General features: G+C 46.6%; 1 protein-coding gene across 1 annotated transcript in view; it reads right to left on the reverse strand.

The window, feature by feature from the left end:
* Positions 1-20,709, reverse strand: part of RACGAP1 (Rac GTPase activating protein 1) — a 39,351-nt gene that overhangs the window by 17,327 nt on the left and 1,315 nt on the right. The window contains exons 2-7 of the mRNA XM_073613152.1: positions 16,817-16,905; positions 7,321-7,523; positions 5,563-5,702; positions 3,275-3,344; positions 396-449; positions 237-314 (exon numbers count right to left, since the gene is read on the reverse strand). Coding sequence (XP_073469253.1) covers positions 237-314; positions 396-449; positions 3,275-3,344; positions 5,563-5,702; positions 7,321-7,523; positions 16,817-16,901 — 630 coding nt within the window. The 5' untranslated portion in view covers positions 16,902-16,905. The remainder of the gene's footprint in view (positions 1-236; positions 315-395; positions 450-3,274; positions 3,345-5,562; positions 5,703-7,320; positions 7,524-16,816; positions 16,906-20,709) is intronic.

Raw genomic sequence — 20,709 nt, forward strand, 5'->3', positions numbered from 1 at the left:
CGCTGGATCGAGATGGGACTCAAGTATTAGGGAGGCTGCAGCACACAGGTTTTTTTTTTACCTTCATGCATAGAATGCATAAAAGGTAAAAAAAAAAAAAAATACATGAGCCTTTAGAACCACTTTAAGTACCTGCAAAGGGCATGTATCACACTGTAAAATGCTATGGCATCTTCAGTTACTGATCAATAAAGCACAAAAATCACAATTATCTGCATAGTTCCCAGCTAACTAACCGGATCAACAGCTAATCCAAAGGAACGTGTTCGCTTTGATGGAACAGGAGGACCCTCCGTCTGTTGCCTGGAAGAGCGCTACAATAAAAGAAAATCCCAGTAAGATTACTGTATTTTGTTTTTTGCCAAGTGCGTGAACTCCATTTCCAACCTCCATACCCGTTTTTCTCTTTTCTTCAGCCTCACATTTCTCACTAGAGATGAATCCCAGTCCTTGAATAGAAAAAAATAAAATTATAAGTATGAAAAAAAATTGAACAGAAAAATCACAAAAAAGGAAATGACCACTTTGCATACTTACATCCAAGCAACACTACCTCTGCTGATAAAAAGGAAGGCAGTGGCAACACATACAGGTGGCATGGTCTATATAAACACTCAGCACACTGTTACTCTAACACTTCTAGAACACTTTGCATTTTTAAAATGGATTCTTGATAATGACAGAGATACATGTTCAAATTCCCCAGCCATGTGTGATCCTACTCTAGGTCACTAAAAAACTATAAGCAAATTGCCAATATCTACATAGGATGCCATGATCACTTGATAGCAAGGGATAAACCAGCATATGGAAGAGAGCTACAGAACCAAGTGTGGGCACTGACCTACACCACACATCTACATAACTCTTATGGTATGATCACCGTTTTATTCTGTCATTTAAACTGTCAGTTTACCCCCATAGATATATGTTCATTAACCACTTGACCTCTGGAATATTTACCCCCTTCATGACCAGGCCACTTTTTGCGATACAGCACTGTTACTTTAACTGACAATTGCGCAGTCATGCAACGCTGTACCCAAATAAAACTTAGGTCACTTTTCCCCACAAATATAGAGCTTTCTTTTGGTGGTAAAATATATATATATATATATATATATATATATATATATATATATATATATATATATATATATATATATATATATATATATATACACACATACACACACATACATATACATACATACATACATATACACACACACACACACACGTTTCCTCTCTGGCCAGTCCCTATTCCCCAAGCCAAATGCTTATCTATTCATAGAATACTTTAAACGCTGCCTGCCCTGAAGCAGCTGTGCTTTGGATCACGTGTATACATGTGTGCGACTGTGTGTGCGCACCTGTGTCTCTGCGTCTGTGTGTGAAACAAGTGTCAGAAAAAGATTTAGACTTTAAGTGGTTAAACTTCCTGCATTTACATGTTTAAAAACTTGGCAGACTGCCTGGATTTTTTTTCTTTACACACAGAAGTTTGCCTTTGATCTAAGGCCTCTTTCACACGAGGGATCCGTATGTCCGTTTTTCATCCTTCCATTTTCGGATGAAAAACGGACATACATGTATCCCTATGGAGCGTCGGATGTCAGCGGTGACATGTCCGCTGACATCCGACCCGCTCCGATCCGAAAAGTGTAACGGAGGAAAATCCTACTTTTCCATCCGTTTTCGGATCGGGTGACGACGGACACTACGGTCCGTCATCACCCGATCCCCCATAGGGGAGAGCAGCGCTCTGACAGGTCTGTCGCTGCACAGTATGCAGCGATGGACCTGTCATCTTTCTGCTCAGCGGGGATCGGCAGAGCGATCCCCGCTGAGCAAGCGGGTGTTCACAGGGCGGATCATCACTGATACGCCCCGTGTGAAAGAGCCCTACGAAGGAAGTTAGTTACAATGCTTCATTTTAAAAACTTGGCAGACTGCCCAGATGTTTTCTTTTGACAGCTGAGTGAGCAGATAAGTCTCTCCACTTGTTATATAAAAGAAGCGGCAAACTCTGCAATAGAGATCGTCAGGGGGTTGAATCGTGATCACGATTTGTTTTTTAACGATTAACTGTGCAGCTCTAGCGTCTGTGCATTTTTTTCTCTCAATATATAATACATACAAACCAAAAAGCCCTGTTTTCATGAAATGTTTGCCACGAGTATGTTAGCTTTTTTTTTTTTTTTTTTTAACAGTGCTTGAGAATAGCGGTTGCTACATGTGGCCCTTGCCCTATAAAGATCTACTGTGTGCCATTTGTAGGTAGGCACAAAATGTTGCAGAAATATATGGGCTGCCATTGCTATCATGTCCTAAAAATCCTAGCTGTGTGGGTATCATAATGAGTCAATAATTTGAGTCACTGCCACTGAACAAGTATATACTTGTAAATCATGGCTTCTGGCTACTGGTTGCATACTTTTTTCTATGCCAGTGATTTATAAAGTATGAATTTTAAAAGGTGGCCAGTAATGACAGGTAATATAGCTTCTTACTAAAGGATTTGTTGAAACCACGTGTCCAACACAAGGCCCCACAAGGCCATTTTGTGTGGTCCTTGCACCTCTCCTGCAGCTGCGTACCCCTTTGCAACCACTTTGTCTATGCAGCAGAGAAGACAGAACTCCTCCTACAGATCCATTTGCCTTCTCTGTTCAGCCGCAGCACCCGATCATCTCTGCTACCTCTGGTCTCACCATTAGACTCTGCCAACTGAGTCCAGTCCTCCTCCAAACCCTATACCTCCTGGTTCCCAGCTTCTTCCCAGGAGCAGCCTAATGGGGGTTGCAGTGTGATGTAAAGGAGGGTGGAGGGACTCTTGACATCATGTCTTACAGATACAGGAGCAACTATAATGCTGATGCAGCCCACCATTAAATTAAGTTCAACACACCTGGTCTAAACCTTTAACCGCTGACATGTCACAAACTTTTCAGGTGACTCAAATAGGAAGACAGCGGACTGCAGGAAATGGTTAAAAACTATCTAAGTTTGTGAAATGTAATGACCACTATTGGTTATAAGCACTAGGAATAGCCAAATTAGCCCAATTTGTACATGTCACCGGTAATACAGTAAAGCTTTCATTTAAGTGCCTTCATTGGAGTTTTGTAGCATGCTCATGAATATAGCAGAACGTCAGTTCTTCAGTAATTAGCTGCCTGGTCGTTACAGAATGACCTACAAAATGTACAGTTTTTATAATTCCCATTGAGATTTTAAGAGTCTGCATCTCTCTCTACAGTGAGCTCATTACCAAAGAATCCTCAGTCTTGTCAAAACTGATGTCAGACAGGATAGAGCCAGATTCATCTATTGTAGATAATCTAGGGGAAAGAAATATATATTTTTAAAGTTAAAAAAAACGTAATGCAGACTTCTACAATAACCCAAGATACATTTTCAACAGTGCAAAACTGCAGAAGTCTATATTTCCAACTTTCACGCAAATTTGAAAAAAAACCACACTTTTTGTTATGTATTCCCATTCACATAATATAAATAATAATACATTCTTACCATTTGAGTTATTTATTGGAGCAGGTTTATACAGTTATTTAGGGATTGGTCTGTTTACTGCATTAAAGTAGAACTAAGGGCAAACACCTTTTTCATTGTGCATAGGAAGAGTTAAAAACCCTGTTCCTTTTTTTTTGCCATCTATGTCCCATTGGGGAGACTGTCCTTCACTTCCTGTCCCATAGCCAAAACAGGAAGGGAGAGCAGTTCCTCCAAAGTGAGGGAATCCCTTGTCACCAGAACTAGTGCCCCTATTGGAACAAGGCTTCCCCCTCCATTCCTGTTCTAGGGACAACCTACGTGAGATTTTCTTTCACTTTCAGTATTTTGCTGATCAGGGTAAACCTAACAAACGGAGAGGGTGAATCTCCGCATCAGGGGCACAGATAGGTTTTTATTGCGGACAGGTGTTTTAATCCCTCTCTGCTCTAGAATGCCGGAGGCACTACATGGGCTTCCCAGTCATGCGATTACAGCGACTGGCCACCCTGCTGGCTACAGTCAGCGACAGTATGGTCTCAGCACAAGCAAGGAATGCCAGCTATATGTATATGTAGCAGCTCAATGTTAAGGGCCAAGTTCACATTTCATAACATGTTACCTCTGTATCCAGGGGATTTTCTCCCAACACCCACTGTTACAATGAAAAAAACAAAAAGCACTTTTTTTTTTTTTTTTTTACCTGCAAAAATATGTGCCTTTTAATTTTTTTTTTCACAAAAAGGTGAACTTAGCCTTTAAACCCCACCACTGTAATGTCACATATGGCCAGCATTAATGGGTAAATATGCATGCACATATGTATTTATACCACGCAATCCATAAGAAATATACAACTCTCTATTAGGACATTGTAAACTAGATTTGCACAGAGTGAAAATTAAGATCTTCCAGCACAGTCACGGTAAATGATGGTAAATAACACTCCCCAGTCCCCTCATTAACATTACACAGCATTACAAGGGGAAAGTCAAGTAAGATTTTTCAGCAAGTAAAAAAAAAGTTAAGCATCGGTTTTTATTTTTTGCTGTAAAAGTGGAAATAAACGTCAAAATAGTTTGATCCCATTAAACACTTTTGAGAAGTGCAGGCGGGTGTCAATCCGGTTACTGTGCATTTTTTAAAGTAGTGCCTGCACTACTTTTGGTGCATTCTAGTGCGATTTCAGATGAATCAGCTGAAATTGCATGTGAATAGCACAAAACACACAGTGTGTTCATGTGGTATTCATATTGTGAACCAGGCCTAAGGGGAGGAAGTGTGCATGGGATCTTTCTCTTTAAAATACAAACACCTTAATGTGGAATCCCAGTTAAATAAAAACATCTCTAAACCTGCTAAAAGATTAATGACCCTTCCATCTCCTGGGTCACCTGCATGCTCACGGTGCAGTGAATTAGTGTAATAACTCAGTGTTTAATGAGCAGGCAGGAGATCCAAGAAGCTGTAAATACAAACCAGGAAACAGTAACATCTTTGGTTAGCCAATGTGAATCACAATAATGCTAGAGCAGAATCAACGATTTTTTTTTTTTGTGTGTGTAAACTTGTTCAAGCATTTTAACTAAACTATAGTCTAATATTTGTAGCTGAACAAGAGCTTTCACAGGCAAGCTAGTCGACCCTACAAGGATGTTCACTAATGCGCGGTGTTGATAGATAAATCACCCTATTCCACATCCTTGCTATTGGCCCCTAAGGAAATTATAGAAACAGAGCAGGCAAGCCAGTGATGACATTTACACATTAGAGCCCCATAAGGCCAACATGATGAAGCTCTACAGAGATACTGAGGCCCCCCTAAGGTGTCTGCTCTTGAGTTCTGGAGCCAGGTTAGGTACAAGTATACTGCAACAGGTGTACTCTATGTAAACTTCTAAGTACAGTGTATCAGAGTTTAGACGTGTTAAAGCGAAGCAGTATTTCCTCAAGTCATTCCTTTTAGAATGACAACAAATAATGTGACAAATAAATAGTAGGACGTGCAAGTCAGTGAAGTATTTGTTACTCCAAGTTTAGCCTTACCTTCTAGTCCCATTGCCATCAGCAGACGTATGAGTTCTATTATTAAGGAAGGCTAAAGCACTCCTCTGCTGTTCGCTGAGCTGGATGCTGCCGGAGGGATCACACATCAGCAGCTCTCTTATTAACTGAATCTGACGCTCCTAAAAAAAAAAAAAAAAAAAAAAAAAAAAAAAAAAAAAAAAAAAGGAACAACTCAGTCTGAGCTCACTTCTACGATACACAAAATTGGATTATTTGGCCCTCATTTATCGGATTCTAAAACAAGGTGTTGTCCAATTGCAACTAGAAAGCAAGTGCTTTTATTTTACAATTCAAAATATTGCCATGCTTAGGAAAAAAATATTCTAAGACTCCATTCACACTTGTCATGCAACTTTGGGCATTAAAGTTACATGACAAGTCGTTCCCCATGTTTTGCAATGATAAGCATTCATATATGCGCAACTTAAAGTTGCAGCAACTTCAAAGTAGTTCATGCACTACTTTGGTCCGACTTTTGTGCAACTTGAGGGGAGGGTCATAGACTTCAATGTTAACCCTCAGAAGTTGCATGAAAGTCGTACCTGACTGTTATACAACTTGTGTGCAACAGTTGTCCATTATCACTGGTCAAAGCCAAAGTCATATGAAAAGTTAAACCCATCCAAAGTCGGCACAGTTAGTTTTAAAAAAATTAAAAATAGGTCTGTTACTGATTAAAATTTTCGTGTTCGATTAATAGATTTTTATTAAATTGATTAATCGACTAATTTCGATTAATTATAAACGCACATACAGATCCAACTACTTTTAGGTGATTTAGCACCGTAGTTATGGCAACGGCCAAACGTGCACATAATGCAGTCTCACCGTGCCCATAATGGCAGTCTCACTGTAGTCAGTGCCTGTGCCTGTATTACAGTCTATGGGCATCTCCCGCTGTGTGTCTCGGAGCTTAGTGTGAAAACTTTGGCCGCGCTGTGAGAAAAGTCCCGCCCTCCTCCTAGATAAGCTCGTGTGATAGACAGAACACTGCGTCTATAACACGAGCTGATCTAGGAGGAGGGCGAGACTTTTCTCACAGCGCGGCCAAAGTTTTCACACTCAGCTCGGAGACACACAGCGGGAGATGCCCGCAGACTGTGTATGACATAGTGGAGGAGGAGGGAGCAGAGCGCTGCAGACACAGCCACAGCTTGGCCCACAGCGGCCCCAGGGCAGGCAGCCTACAGATCAAAAAAAAATGAACGATTAATCAAGGAATTAATCTTTACTTTCCCCAGCCCTAATAAAAAACAAAGAAAAGCTGCTACCAAAACATTACAATTGGCAGTTATTTTATCAAGTTTTACTGTATTCCTGTTTATGCCAGACCTGTGCTCTCGCCCCACGTTTCATTTTCAGGGTGGATTCTTTCTATGAAGTCCCACTGTAGCCATCTTAACATGCATGCTTATGGGGAAAAATGACTACAAGGCCCAGGCAGCATCCTCGAAACAACAATACATTTCTCACAGATAGGCACACATGTATGATGGGGCATGAAGGGCTTATGAAGGTTACTGAGCTTATGATGCACTCCCCAACTAGAAATTCAGAGAAACGCTGCACACGAAGGGGGAGGGGGGGGGGGGCGCGCTTTAGTACTATAACTCTTTACTTTGCAGGGAGACCTTTCCTTCAGAGACATAAAAAGGAACAACCATTTTACTTTTTTCCCTTCAGGTTTTTCACATTAATTTACTGATCACTACAGTCCATTAAATGCAGCCATCTCACCAGTTTCTCGCACTCTTGTTCTGCACGCTGCCTTCTTTTAATCTCCACATCAACCTGATTGCGAGCGTGTTTCAGCTTTACTTCCAGAGCGCTGCGCTCAGTCTCGGTCTTCATCAACAGCTCTCTGTTTTTCACAATTTCATGCTCTGTTTTTTGCCATTTCCTCCGAAACTCCTCAAAATTCCTGGCAAGCTGAATGAATTCTAAGACAAAAGATCGACCATTAGCATTTAGGAAAATGTCAGTATAATTCTGTTTACAAACAAATCCACAGGTGAACTGTACCTAAAGGCTCCACTGGCAAAGCAAAGTGCCTTTTCCCTCCAAACAATCAATTACACTACAGGGAACAACCTTTGATTGAACAGCGATGGCCTTTCCAATTAAATTCTCTTTCATATTAGTGGCATCTAGTTCCTGACAGTTCTGTAGTAATGGTTAAATAAATATTGATTAAAAAGTAAAAATATCAGTTTGCTTGATTTGTTCAACAAGACCCTAGGAGATATGCAGTGCACCCATACAAAGAAAGTGCCAAATTAAAAAGGGCCCACTAAAAACCTTGTACATTTCTATACAGGGGAAATTTAAAGGGTTAACTGTGTTCCCTGGGACTGTGTGGGGGATGGACTGACTAGAGGAAGACACACACTTGTTCCTGATTAGCAGAAATTACAGATCTCTCTCACTGAAAGGACGACGGTCCCCCTTGTTTACATAGGCACACCACCGTTCTGTCTCTCCAGAGAACGATGGCGGATGGCCGGCGGCCACTGGACCCGCTGATGGCTCCTGCTGTGTCCAATACCAGTGGGAGCGTGGCTCCCATGGCGCTCCCCAGAGCCTGTGGAAAAAATCATGTACAGGTACGTAATTTTGGGCTAAAGGGTCGCCCTCCTGCAGTATATGTACGTGAGGCAGTCCTTAAGTGGTTAAAAATGCGCACGCCCGTGCAACGTAAAAGCCTTTACAGGTTACCACTTTAGATTTACAGAGGAGGTCTAGTGCTAGAATCACTGCCCGCGATCTGCTGTTCATGGTGAAACCTCACGTTTGGGACGATCGCTATTTGCTTGTGCAAGCACAGGGTGTGCACTTTAAATTCATTTTCTTATTTTTAGACTGTTGCTTTAATTTTTTTATAAATCACTTTTATTGCTGTCACAAGGAATGTAAACATCCCTGCGACAGCAAAAGGCATGCGACAGGTACTCTTTATGGAGAAATCTGGGGTCTACAAGACCCCAAATCCCTCCTCTGCCCTTGAAAGCACTCAAAACACCAAGACCTGTTTTCAAATGCTTTTGATTTTTTTTTTTAAACGGCGCCATTAACATCCGGGTAAACCAGAAGTAATGTTGGGTCATCACTTCTGGGTTACCATAGCCGATCCCGGCTTTGTTTGTTCGGCTCCCCTACCAGCCGGCTGATGCGCCGGCTGGTGGCCCGGATCTCCCGCTGTGACGGGTGAGCAAGAGAAAGCCGATCCCGCTATTTGTAAAAACAATCCAGCGGCTAGTTAGCCACTAGGATTTCTTTTAAGAGTCGACCGCCGGCTCTAAAAATCGGTACCGGGATGATACTGGCATCATCCCAATATAACCACCCGAAGTCCAGCGACATACGGGTATGTCACTGCACTGGTGCACAAGTGGTTATATTGCATTTATTCAAGTATTAACAACTTCCTAACCGCCCACCGTGGATATACGTCGCTAACCCCAGTTTTTTTACTCACGGCCGGCGGTCCTCTTTCACATAAAAGTGGTCTCAGTGGTGGATTCGCCACGAGATCACTTTTATGGGCGGTGTCTCCTCCGCTTACCGAAGCTGTTGGAAGCGGCGGAAATGATCAGATCGCCGGGATGGATGAGCAGGAAGTCGAGTGAGGGCATGATGGCCCCCACTCGACTATGCCCTTGGAGGACCGGAATGACGTCAAACATCACTTCCACCCCCCGGCCCTAAAAGGGCCCTTTTTTTTTTTTTTGCATTTAAAAGCGATGAGGTCTTTTTGACCCCTGCTCTCACATTAAAGAGGTCCTGTCACGCTTTTTTCCCCCCTATTACAAAGGATGTTTACATTCCTTGTAATAGGAATAAAAGTGAGCCAAAATGTTTTTTTCAAAAGGGATAGTGTAAATATAAAAAGTCTAAATAAATTAAAAAAAAAAAAAAAAAAAAAAAAAAAAGGTAATCTGTAGAAATTTTTAAATGTCGCCTATGGAGATTTTTAAGTGCCAAAATTTGTCACCATTCCACGAGCGGGCGCAATTTTGAAACATGATATATGTTAGGCATCAATTTACACGGCGAAACATTATCTTTCACATCACAGAAAAAAAATTGGGCTAAGTTTACTTTTTTTTTTTTTTGTTTAATAATTCAAAAAAAGTGTATTTTTTCCAAAAAAAAAAAAAATTGTGTTTGTAAGACCGATGCGCAAATCCAGTGTGACAAAGTATTACAACAATGTCCATTTTATTCCCTAGGGTGTCTGCTAAAAAAAAAAAAAAAAAATAATATGTTTGGGGCATCCAAGTAATTTTCTAGCAAAAAAAAAAAAAAAAGATTTTAACTTGGAAACAAGTGTCAGAAATAGGCTCGGTCCTTAGATTGTAAAGGCTTTTTTTTTTTTTTTTTTTTTTTTAAATAACATGTTATACTTACCTGCTCTATGCAGTTAGTTTTGCACAGAGCAGCCCGCATCCTCCTCTTCTTGGGTCCCTCTTTGCTGCTCCTAGCCAGAAGCTTGTTACAGGCTGTCACCGAAGCCAAGTCAGAGCTCCGTGTATCCATTCAGACACGGAGCCCTGACCTGGACCCACCCCCTCTCTCCCCTGATTGGCTGACTGACTGCCGCAGGAGTCAATAGCACTGTTGCTCTGTCTCAGCCAATCAGAAGGATTGCAATGCATAGAATGCATTAAGATAAAAAACCTTCTGCCTTTACAACTCCTTGAAGTTGCTAAAGTATAATTCCAGTCAAATTCTAAACTAAGGCTAATTTATCACCACACTCATATTCCATTGAGAACTACAAGTCCATCTGCAGTGGTTGCAGATGGGACTTGTAGTTCATTAATTCACAGCTGTGCAAAATTTTTCACAGGAGTTGGGGGCTCCCCATCTGCACCATGTTAGACTCCTAAATAGGGGTCTAACATGGTCCAAAAAGGGTAGCGTTTGCCCTGTCCCAGGCAAACTCACTCTTGTTTAAAGAGGAACTGCAGTCTGCTCACATAATTTGTAACAAAAAACATCTTTGCCATTCTGAAGCTGCCCTCCAACCACTTTGCATATTTTATATATACTGCGATTCTGTACTTGCCAAATATTCTGCAGAAATCTCCCTCCACTGAGTCTGCCTGCAACCATTTTAACTGTGGGCAGCTGAAGTTGCTGCCTGTTCACTTCCTGGATTTCCACAAACACACAGAGGTACACATCCAGCTCTGATTGGCCCCACTATGACTCATCCCCCCTCCCTTCCTCGCAAACTCACAAGAGGGAGAGAGACAGAGCTGTGTATGATGTCATAGGTAGGGTTGTCCCGATACCACTTTTTTAGGACCGAGTACAAGTACCGATACTTTTTTTCAAGTACTCGCCGATACCGATTACCGATACTTTTTTTTAATGTCACGTGACAGTGTTTTTTTTTGTTTTTTTGTTTTTTTTTTTTTAGGGGGGGGGGAGTGAACGGTGCCTGTGTGTGTGTGTTTTTTTTTTTTATTTTTTTTTTTTCCATTTACATTTATTACAATTTTTTTTTATTCTTTATTGCACTAGGTGTGTGTGTTTTTTTTTTTAATTAGCCCTGTTGGGGGGCTTTGGTGAGATATCAGGGGTCTTAACAGACCTCTGATATCTCCCCCTTGAGAGAGAGAAAGAGACAGAGGATAGAGATTCCCCAGTCTCTTTCTCTGCAGCCTCAGCTGCACTGACAATGAATGGAGAGAAGACAGCGGCTCCTCTCCATTCATAAACTGACACATCGTAATCACAGGAGATTACAATGTTTCAGTTATGTGAATGGACAGAGTCAGCTGACTCTATCCATACACACACAGCGGAGAGAGACAGCAGAACGCCGGAACGGAGGGGGACAGCGGAGGGGGACAGAGCAAAGAAAGAGGACAGCGGAGGGGGACAATACAGCGGAGGAGGACATTGGAGCGGAGGGGGACAATACAGCGGAGGAGGACATTGGAGCGGAGGGGGACAATACAGCGGAGGGGGACATTGGAACGGAGGGGGACAATACAGCGGAGGGGGACATTGGAACGGAGGGGGACAATACAGCGGAGGAGGACAGCGGAGGGGGACAATACAGCGGAGGGGGACATTGGAACAGAGGGGGACAATGCAGCGGAGCAGGACAGCGGAGGGGGACATTGGAACGGAGGGGGACAATGCAGCGGAGCAGGACAGCAGAGGGGGACTAAGGGGGATGCAGTGACAGTCAGCGGTGATCGCGTGTGGGGGAATTACAAGCACCGATCACCGCTGTGTCACTAAAGCAGCTGAAAGCCGCGGGGGGAGAAGCTTGTAACTCCCCCATGCGCTGATCACAGCTGACAGTCTAGGTATCGGGGAAGCATCGGGAGCATTTGCCCGAGTACAAGTACTCGGGCAAATGCTTGGTATCGGTGCCGATACCGATACTAGTATCGGTATCGGGACAACTCTAGTCATAGGCCTAGGCTTTTTACCAGACAAGAAACAGGAAGTGGACTGTATAAAAAAAAGGTATTTACTATCCAAAGTTAAAACAAGGGCAGAAGATTTAATAGCTGGAAAGATGAAAAAAAAATGACTGAAGGTCCGCTTTAAGAACAAAGTGGGAGAATAAAGCAAGCTATTGCTCTGGGGATTGTTTCTCTATGCAAGAGTTTGTAAAGGCAAAATCAACAGAAATGTGTCCCAAAACAGGCTGATATGACATATAAATTACAAATTCAGTGAAATGTATACATTTTAGACAGACAGTAAAGAGAGCTACCAGTTGTTTTTTTTTCTTCTCAACACCCCTGTTACCCTCTGACTGAAATCCAGATAGGGCAAATGTTCTGATGGACCAGTAGATATGAACATACATATGACCAGATAATGATATGATCAAAGCATGAAATAAAAAGTTCTCAACCGTATAGCAGATGTTCATGAAAAGACGTAAAGGGACATGAAAGACGTGTCAATCTAAGTCAGAAGATTGATGTTTTAGCAAAAAAGGCAAAAATAATCAAAATTACAGCGATAGTCTCATAAATAGCCACATAAAATAATAATTTGTGAGGGCAAAAGCATAGCAAAAGTCTCAGACTACGCAAAATCCACACCAGACTTTTGGCTCTAAGCTTAGGACCCGTAAAGGCATTTTAAAACATCCCCTATGGACAATTTTGGGTATTTTAGTGTTTCGCCATTTCACATGCACGCACAATTTTAATGCTCGACATGTTTCCTTGACACTACCGCATCTTTCAGCATTTTACCAAAAAAGTGGACATTATATTGTGTAGGTGTGCATTTTTTTTTAGTGCATTTTTAAACGGAAAATACGCATTTGATAAACATTTGCAGAATATTGTGCAAGATAGAAAAATGCCACCACTGTATTCTACAGGGCCTCCGCTTTTTTTTTTTTTTTTTTTTTTTTTTTATACATGCTGTATATAATTAAGTGTTTTAAGTAATTTTCTAACATAAAAAAATACATATTTGCATAGGTGAAAGATTAAGATTGCCCTGGTCGTGAAGTATTTAAAGTACACCTGTCATAATGGAGGCCGTCATTGCAGACTAATTGAATATGCTGGCTGCCTGCCTGTCTCTGGCTTCTACACTTGTGTCATACACCCAGACATCAGTCAGAACCATTACACTTATACGAGTTAGATCCTTGTCCCTAGGTTTTACTCATTGTACTGAAAGCCCAATTAACTGCATCAAGTTGCATATACAGCAATACAAAAGTAAAAGAGCAATATTTAACCACTTCAATACCAGACACTTTCGCCCCTTGCCGCCCAGGACAATTTTCAGCTTTCAGCGCTGTCGCAATTTGAATGACAATTGCGCGGTCATGCTACACTGTACCCAAACAAATTTTCATCATTTTGTTCCCACAAATAGAGCTTTCTTTTGGTGGTATTTGATCACCTCTGCGATTTTTATTTTTTGCCGAATTAAAAAATAACAAAATTTTTGAAAGAAAAAAAAGTTTTTCTTCGTTTCGGTTATAAAATTTTGTTTTCTCCTTCACTGACGGGCACTGATATGCAGCACTGACAGGCGGCACTGATGTTGAGGTATTGACAGGTTTTACTCCTGGGAACTGAGATGGCCACTGACTGGCACTGATTAGCACTTTGATGGGCACTGTGAGCTGTGTTTTAATTGGGGCACTGACTGACAGCTGAGGGGGCACATCTGAGGGGGCTGTGCTGATAAGCAATGTGCCGATTATCAGCACAGAACCCCCCCCCCCCCTCCTCTGACAGGGAGAGCCGCCGATCGGCTCTCCCTGTCAGCTCGAACCAAGAAATGCCGTTTACCGGCACTTCCTGGTTCTCGTGATGATCAGCTGTGATTGGTCACAGCTGATCACGTGGTAAGAAGCTTCTGACAGAGGCTTCTTATCACGATCGGAGATGCGGGTTGTCATGCACGCCGGCATGTTAGCCTGCTGGACGTCATATGACGCCCAGTCAGGATAACACAACCACTTCTCGGACATCATTCTGCATACGGCGGGCGGTAAGTGGTTAACAGTTAACTGCTGCAGCAGATTTTCAAAACCCATGTGCTGCCAGCACATCGGAACCTCAAGTCTCACACTTACTGGTCTCTAAGACCCTTTTCACACTGTGCCGTCAGCAATAAAGCAGCGCTAATCGCCCGCTAGTGGGGCGGTTTTAACCCTCCCCTGCTAGCCGTTGAAAAAGGGTTAAATCCACCCGCAAAATGCCGCCAGAGCGGCGGTATCGCAGCGTTGTCCCATTGAACTCACCGCTCCAAAGAATCTGCTGGCAGGACTTTTTCTGACACCCTGCCAGCGCACCGATCCAATGTGAAAGCCCTCGGGCTTTCACACTGGAGTGAATGGAGCAGCTGTTTTAGGGTGGTTTTCAGGCGCTATAGCGCCTGCAAAACGCTCCAGTGTGAAAGGGGTCTTAAAGTGGTTATAACGACTAAAGACTTTTTACCTTCATTCTATGTATGAAAATGAAAAACCTTCAGTGTGCCACTTTCCCTTCAGCTTCCCCAAGGCTGGGTTCACACTTAAAGAGGAAGTAAACCCTAATGGGTTTTACCACCTCTTTCGTTTACTGTATACCCTGAAAAGTAAAAGCATTATGGGTTAGTATGCATCACGGCACGATCGTGCCCTTTCTTCAGTGCGCATGCGCTAATGACGTCAGCACAAGCGTATATAGTAAAATTCTTCTAAAATGTGCAGGTTTAGAAGATATTTCCAGTACCTATAGGTAAGCCTCATTAAAGTGGTCTATAAGGGTAGCAAAAATTTCACTGCGTCCCTGTTCTCCGTCTCAGGTCCAACTTTTTGCCTGAAATCAGACCTGAAATGGAGCCAAAGACACACAGGACTCCTGTGCAATCCACTCCACAGCTGCCCCGAAGATGTGTGAACTGGCTCCATTGAGAGCCGGGCACACTCTCCTGTCATGCAAATTGGATGCGGGGAAACAGGCATCAAATTCACACTAGTGTGACCCCAGCCTCATACTTACCCAAGCCTGTTCTCCATCCAAAGATGTACACGAGAGCAGTAGCTCTCCTGAGTCTTTCATTCCTCACTGGCTGAGATGCAGCAGCCCTTGGCTGCCGTTGCTGTCAATCACAGCCAGTGAGGAGAGAGCGGGGCTGAACCACACTAGGTCTTATGGACACAGAGAGAAGGGCTTGGAGGTGAACATGCACGATTCCCCCCTGTAGCTAGCCGATTGCTGTGGGGGCACTCAGCACGGGGGAGGGGGGGGGGGGGGCCGGGGCCGCCCACCCAAGAAGAGGAGGATCAGGCTGCTCTGTGCCAAACCATTGCACAGAGCAGGCAAGTAGAACATGTGTTATTTTAAAAAAATAAAAAATTGCCTTTACAAACCTTTTAAAGTCTAAATTGCACCACTGATCACTGCTCTAAACATTACTCAGCCAGACTGCAGTACAGTAATAAGGGGGTTCCATTGGGCTTTGTCCTAGTATTAGCATAGCAACTAGCTTTTATAGGAGGTCAACAGCACTAGCTGACACATTTCTTCATGTGTAAACCTATGGATGGAAGGTGCAGAATCCAAACACTATTCGATAGATTCCACTTGAATAAAGAGAATTTATGACAGAGGATATAATAACGCTGACAAAAAAATAATAATCCACATTTCCTCAAATCATCACGAGGAAAGAAATATTCTATTGTGGAGTCAAATGGTGCACTACTGCATTCTTCTTTTCTTTAAAGCGGCGTTCCACCCATATAAAAGTCAGCAGCTACAAAAAGTGTAGCTGATGACTTTTATTAAGTCGGACAGCCACCTGTTCCACGGTCCAGCGAAGCGGGCGAACTAAGCCCCGCTCCTCTCTGCTGCGCCAGCATTGTCACTGTGGGCACCCGGATGTGGCTTCACAGCCAGGCACGCACTGCGCATGCGTGAGCCGTGCACTGTCACTGGCCGGGCAATCATCTGGGACCTGTGACATGTCCCAGATGATTGCCGAGAGGAGAACTTCCTTCCGGCGCCGCAATGCCCCGGGAGGAAGTGTGAGCTGGGTATCCGCTCCCCCTCCAAGAACAATGACATGCAAATGTGGCATGCACTTAAAGCGGAAGTTCCATTTTTTGGTGGAACTCCGCTTTAAGTATATATTTTCATGACAGATTTAATTTAGCAGCATAACGCACCTTAAAAAAAAAAAAAAAACACACACACTAATAGAAGCTAAAATGCATTCATACTTTTTTTGCATTATAGCCGATAAAGCACTGCAACCACAATCAGTGCATAGCGGGTGCAATGCACAAGCTCCTGCAGACTATTTCTCCAGTCACAGGTCTGAACGGAAGGACGGGCCTTCAGTTTTCGGGGCTGGTGGAAGCATTAATGGACTACAAGTGCAGTGATTTTTTTATTTTTTTTATAAGGCACATGGGACTGCAGTCTTTCCATTCAATGATCCCTGTATAATTCAAAACTAACAGAAGCAAGTGGGAGACAACCCCATAATTCAAAAATCCCAAATGTAACTTAACAGAAGAACTTCGGGGTTTCACACAATTTACATAGTTGTTTGGCCCAAACAAAGTATGTCCCTCACCAACCTGTGAGGCCACTGGATGTGCGGTATAAACTGTATGTAGCTGCAGACTTCCTGTCTCATACCCGGAAACGGCACTTGGCCCAAACTATGTAAAATTGTGTGAAAAGCTGGAGTTCATCTTTAATCATATGCACAAAACAAACCCATCACTTACGTGGTTCAACACCCTCATTGAGACCTTCCACCTGACGCAGTAAATGCTCAAAGAGATTGCGAACGTTCATCACTGTGGCCGCCATCTCCCTACAGAAGAGCAAAAATACAGCAGATTAATTGCAATGAATAATTAACAAAATAAATAATTAAAAAAGATGATCATTTAGCATGTGTCTGGGGGCAAGTCCATTCATGTCCAATGGTTACCCAAGGCAAATCCATATCGCAACAGGCCAGGCACATTTTTTGGTGCATAGACACACATTATGGCAGACTTGTGCTTTGCCCAGCATATACTTAACTTTCCTGCTCTTCCCAGCCACGTGGCCTCAGCAGCAGGAGCTAAAGGGTGTACCCAGTACTTTCATGTGACAGCATTGAACTAATCAGCAGTATCATGAGGAGGGTCCACAGCCCTGTGCAAGTTTGTAGCTCACACAGGACTTTTCTTTGTGAAAAGAGCAGCAGGGAATCAAAGGGAAGGCATGTTTGTGCTGTTGGGAGGATCATATGAAAAGTGAACCTACCACTTTGGACTGTATGAGTAAAACACAAGTTCACCTTCAAGTGATTGTAAATGGACAAAGCACTAGGGACAAAAGGGAGGTAAAATGGTTTGATACTGCAATGTAATCTGTAAGATTACAGTGTACTGTATGTGTTATGTTTTTTGTATTTTTTGAATTTGCTGTTGGGATCCACCCCCCCCCCCATGTGTCGTGACGCTCACAGGGAACGGAGCCTGGAACACAAAGCATTGGGCGGATGATCCGGAGGACATCGCAGGAACCTGGTGACAAGGCAAGTATGCTGTTCCAGGATTCTGCAATGCAATCCCGACTGTGGCTCAGGGTTACCGCTAATGGTACTGAAGATTCACCCCGAGCCGAGCCACACTCGGAATACCGCCAGGGAGGTTAAGGTCCCATAAGACATGAATGGACACAGGTAGCATCAAACAATTGATGCACGTGTGAAGGGGACCTGAGCTTCTGTCATGCTGTAGATGTAAATTGTTTTAAGCACACTGTAAAGCTCAGAGAAATAGACAGATACCATGGAAACAAATATGCCCCACAGATGTAGGAAACAGGAGGCAATAAATATTACCACTAATTCACCTAGATCAACCTTGAATGGCAATGACATTAGACTAGTAATTATTGTAAGCCAAAGCCTTCAGTCTCTCTCCACTGAAGCTGCTTCTCTTCGGTGATTTTTTTTTTTTTAAATGACACAGGGAGGTAAATTTCCTTGTCAAAGAGAAACTTCACTACCCCCTGCATCCACCCCCCCCCCCCCCCCCCCCCCCGAGTTCTCATCAGAAAACGTACTAATCCACCCAGCTTTGCCCTGTTGCAATTTGCTGATCGGGTGCTGCAACCCGCTGCTCCCAATGAGTCATCCGAGTGGATGTCCAATAGACATGGATGGAACAGGTGGCACGGTGATGTATAGATTACTGAGCATCCCTGTGCAGGTAAACACAGCCTTATACCGGCTATGGATGTATTTGCCTCATGGAGCGGGGCCTTAGCAGCTCCTGTGTGCCAAGATGTCAAATCCCCACTGCTTCCTGGCACCAATATAAGTGAATGGCTGTATACAGCCGTGCTCAGGGAAATGCAGATAACTTCTGCATTGGCGCTTACCCGGGCGTTTGCATACAACGCTTCTGTCTAAATGTACCACTTTTGCATTTGTAGAGAAATGTTGTATATGTGGCCCGCCCGAGCACAGCCGAGGGGAGCTGCGACTGCCCCCCCCAGCACAGCCGAGGCAAGGGGAGCTGAGAACCCCCCCCCCCGAGCACAGCCGAGGCCACCCCCCTCCCTGCCCGAGCACAGCCGAGGCGAGGGGAGCTGAGGCCACCCCCCTCCCTGCCCGAGCACAGCCAAGGCGAGGGGAGCTGAGGCCACCCCCCTCCCTGCCCGAGCACAGGCGAGGCGAGGGGAAGCTGAGGCCACCCCCCTCCCTGCCCGAGCACAGGCGAGGCGAGGAGAGCTGAGGCCACCCCCCTCCCTGCCCGAGCACAGGCGAGGCGAGGGGAGCTGAGGCCACCCCCCTCCCTGCCCGAGCACAGGCGAGGCGAGGGGAGCTTGAGGCCACCCCCCTCCCTGCCCGAGCACAGGCGAGGCGAGGGGAGCTGAGGCCACCCCCCTCCCTGCCCGAGCACAGCCGAGGCGAGGGGAGCTGAGGCCACCCCCCTCCTTGCCCGAGCACAGCCGAGGCGAGGGGAGCTGAGGCCACCCCCCTCCTTGCCCGAGCACAGCCGAGGCGAGGGGAGCTGAGGCCACCCCCCTCCTTGCCCGAGCACAGCCGAGGCGAGGGGAGCTGAGGCCACCCCCCTCCTTGCCCGAGCACAGCCGAGGCCGAGGGGAGCTGAGACCGCCCCCCCCCCCCCGCCCGAGCACAGCCGAGCGGAGCTGAGAACGCCCCCCCCGCCTGAGCACAGCCGAGGCGAGCTGAGACCGCCCCCCCCGCCCGAGCACAGCCGAGCGAGCTGAGACCGCCCCCCCGCCCGAGCACAGCCGAGGCGAGGGGAGCTGAGACCCCCCCCGCCCAAGCACAGCCGAGGCGAGGGGAGCATAGACCCCCCCCGCCCGAGCACAGCCGAGGCGAGGGGAGCTGAGACCCCCCCCGCCCGAGCACAGCCGAGGCGAGGGGAGCTGGAACCCCCCCCCCCCCGCCCGAGCACAGCCGAGGCGAGGGGAGCTAAGACCCCCCCCCGCCCGAGCACAGCCGAGGCGAGGGGAGCTGAGACTGCCCCCCCTCCGCCCGAGCATAGCCGAGGCGAGGGGAGCTGAGACCGCCCCCCCCTGCCCGAGCACAGCCGAGGTGAGCTGAGACCGCCCCCCCCGCCCGAGCACAGCCGAGGCGAGGGGAGCTGAGACCGCCCCCCCTCGCCCGAGCACAGCCGAGGCGAGGGGAGCTGAGACCGCCCCCGCGCCCGAGCACAGCCGAGGCGAGGGGAGCCTGAGACCGCCCCCCCCCCCCGCCCGAGCACAGCCGAGGCGAGGGGAGCTGCGACCGCCCCCCCCCCCCCCCCCAGCACAGCCGAGGCAAGGGGAGCTGAGACCGCCCACCCCCGAGCACAGCCGAGGCAAGGGGAGCTGAGACCGCCCCCCCCGAGCACAGCCGAGGCAGGGGAGCTGAGGCCACCCCCCTCCCTGCCCGAGCACAGCCGAGGCGAGGGGAGCTGAGGCCACCCCCCTCCCTGCCCGAGCACAGCCGAGGCGAGGGGAGCTGAGGCCACCCCCCTCCCTGCCCGAGCACAGCCGAGGGGAGCTGAGACCGCCCCCCCCGCCCGAGCACAGCTGAGGCGAGGGAGCTGAAACCCCCCCCCCCCTGCCCGAGCACAGCCAAGGCGAGGGGAGCTGAGACCGCCCCTCCCCCGCCCGAGCACATCCGAGGGGAGCTGAGTCCGCCCCCCCTCGCCCGAGCACAGCCGAGGGGAGCTGAGACCGCCCCCCCCGCCCGAGCACAGCCAAGGCGAGGGGAACCGAGACCGCCCCCCCGCCCGAGCACAGCCGAGGGGAGCTGAAACCCCCCGCCCGAGCACAGCCAAGGCGAGGGGAGCTGAGACCGCCCCCCCCGCCCGAGCACAGCCGAGGCGAGCGGAGCTGAGAACGCCCCCCCCCCGCCCGAGCACAGCCGAGCTGAGAACGCCCCCCCCCCCCCCCCCGCCCGAGCACAGCCGAGCTGAGACCGCCCCCCCCCGCCCGAGCACAGCCGAGGCGAGGGGAGCTGAGACCGCCCCCCCTCCGCCCGAGCACAGCCAAGGCGAGGGGAGCTGAGACCGCCCCCCCCTCCGCCCGAGCACAGCCAAGGCGAGGGGAGCTGAGACCGCCCCCCCCTCCGCCCGAGCACAGCCAAGGCGAGGGGAGCTGA

The sequence above is a fragment of the Aquarana catesbeiana genome, linkage group LG02 (genome assembly GCF_042186555.1).
Source record: "Aquarana catesbeiana isolate 2022-GZ linkage group LG02, ASM4218655v1, whole genome shotgun sequence".
Taxonomy (NCBI): Eukaryota; Metazoa; Chordata; class Amphibia; order Anura; family Ranidae; genus Aquarana; species Aquarana catesbeiana.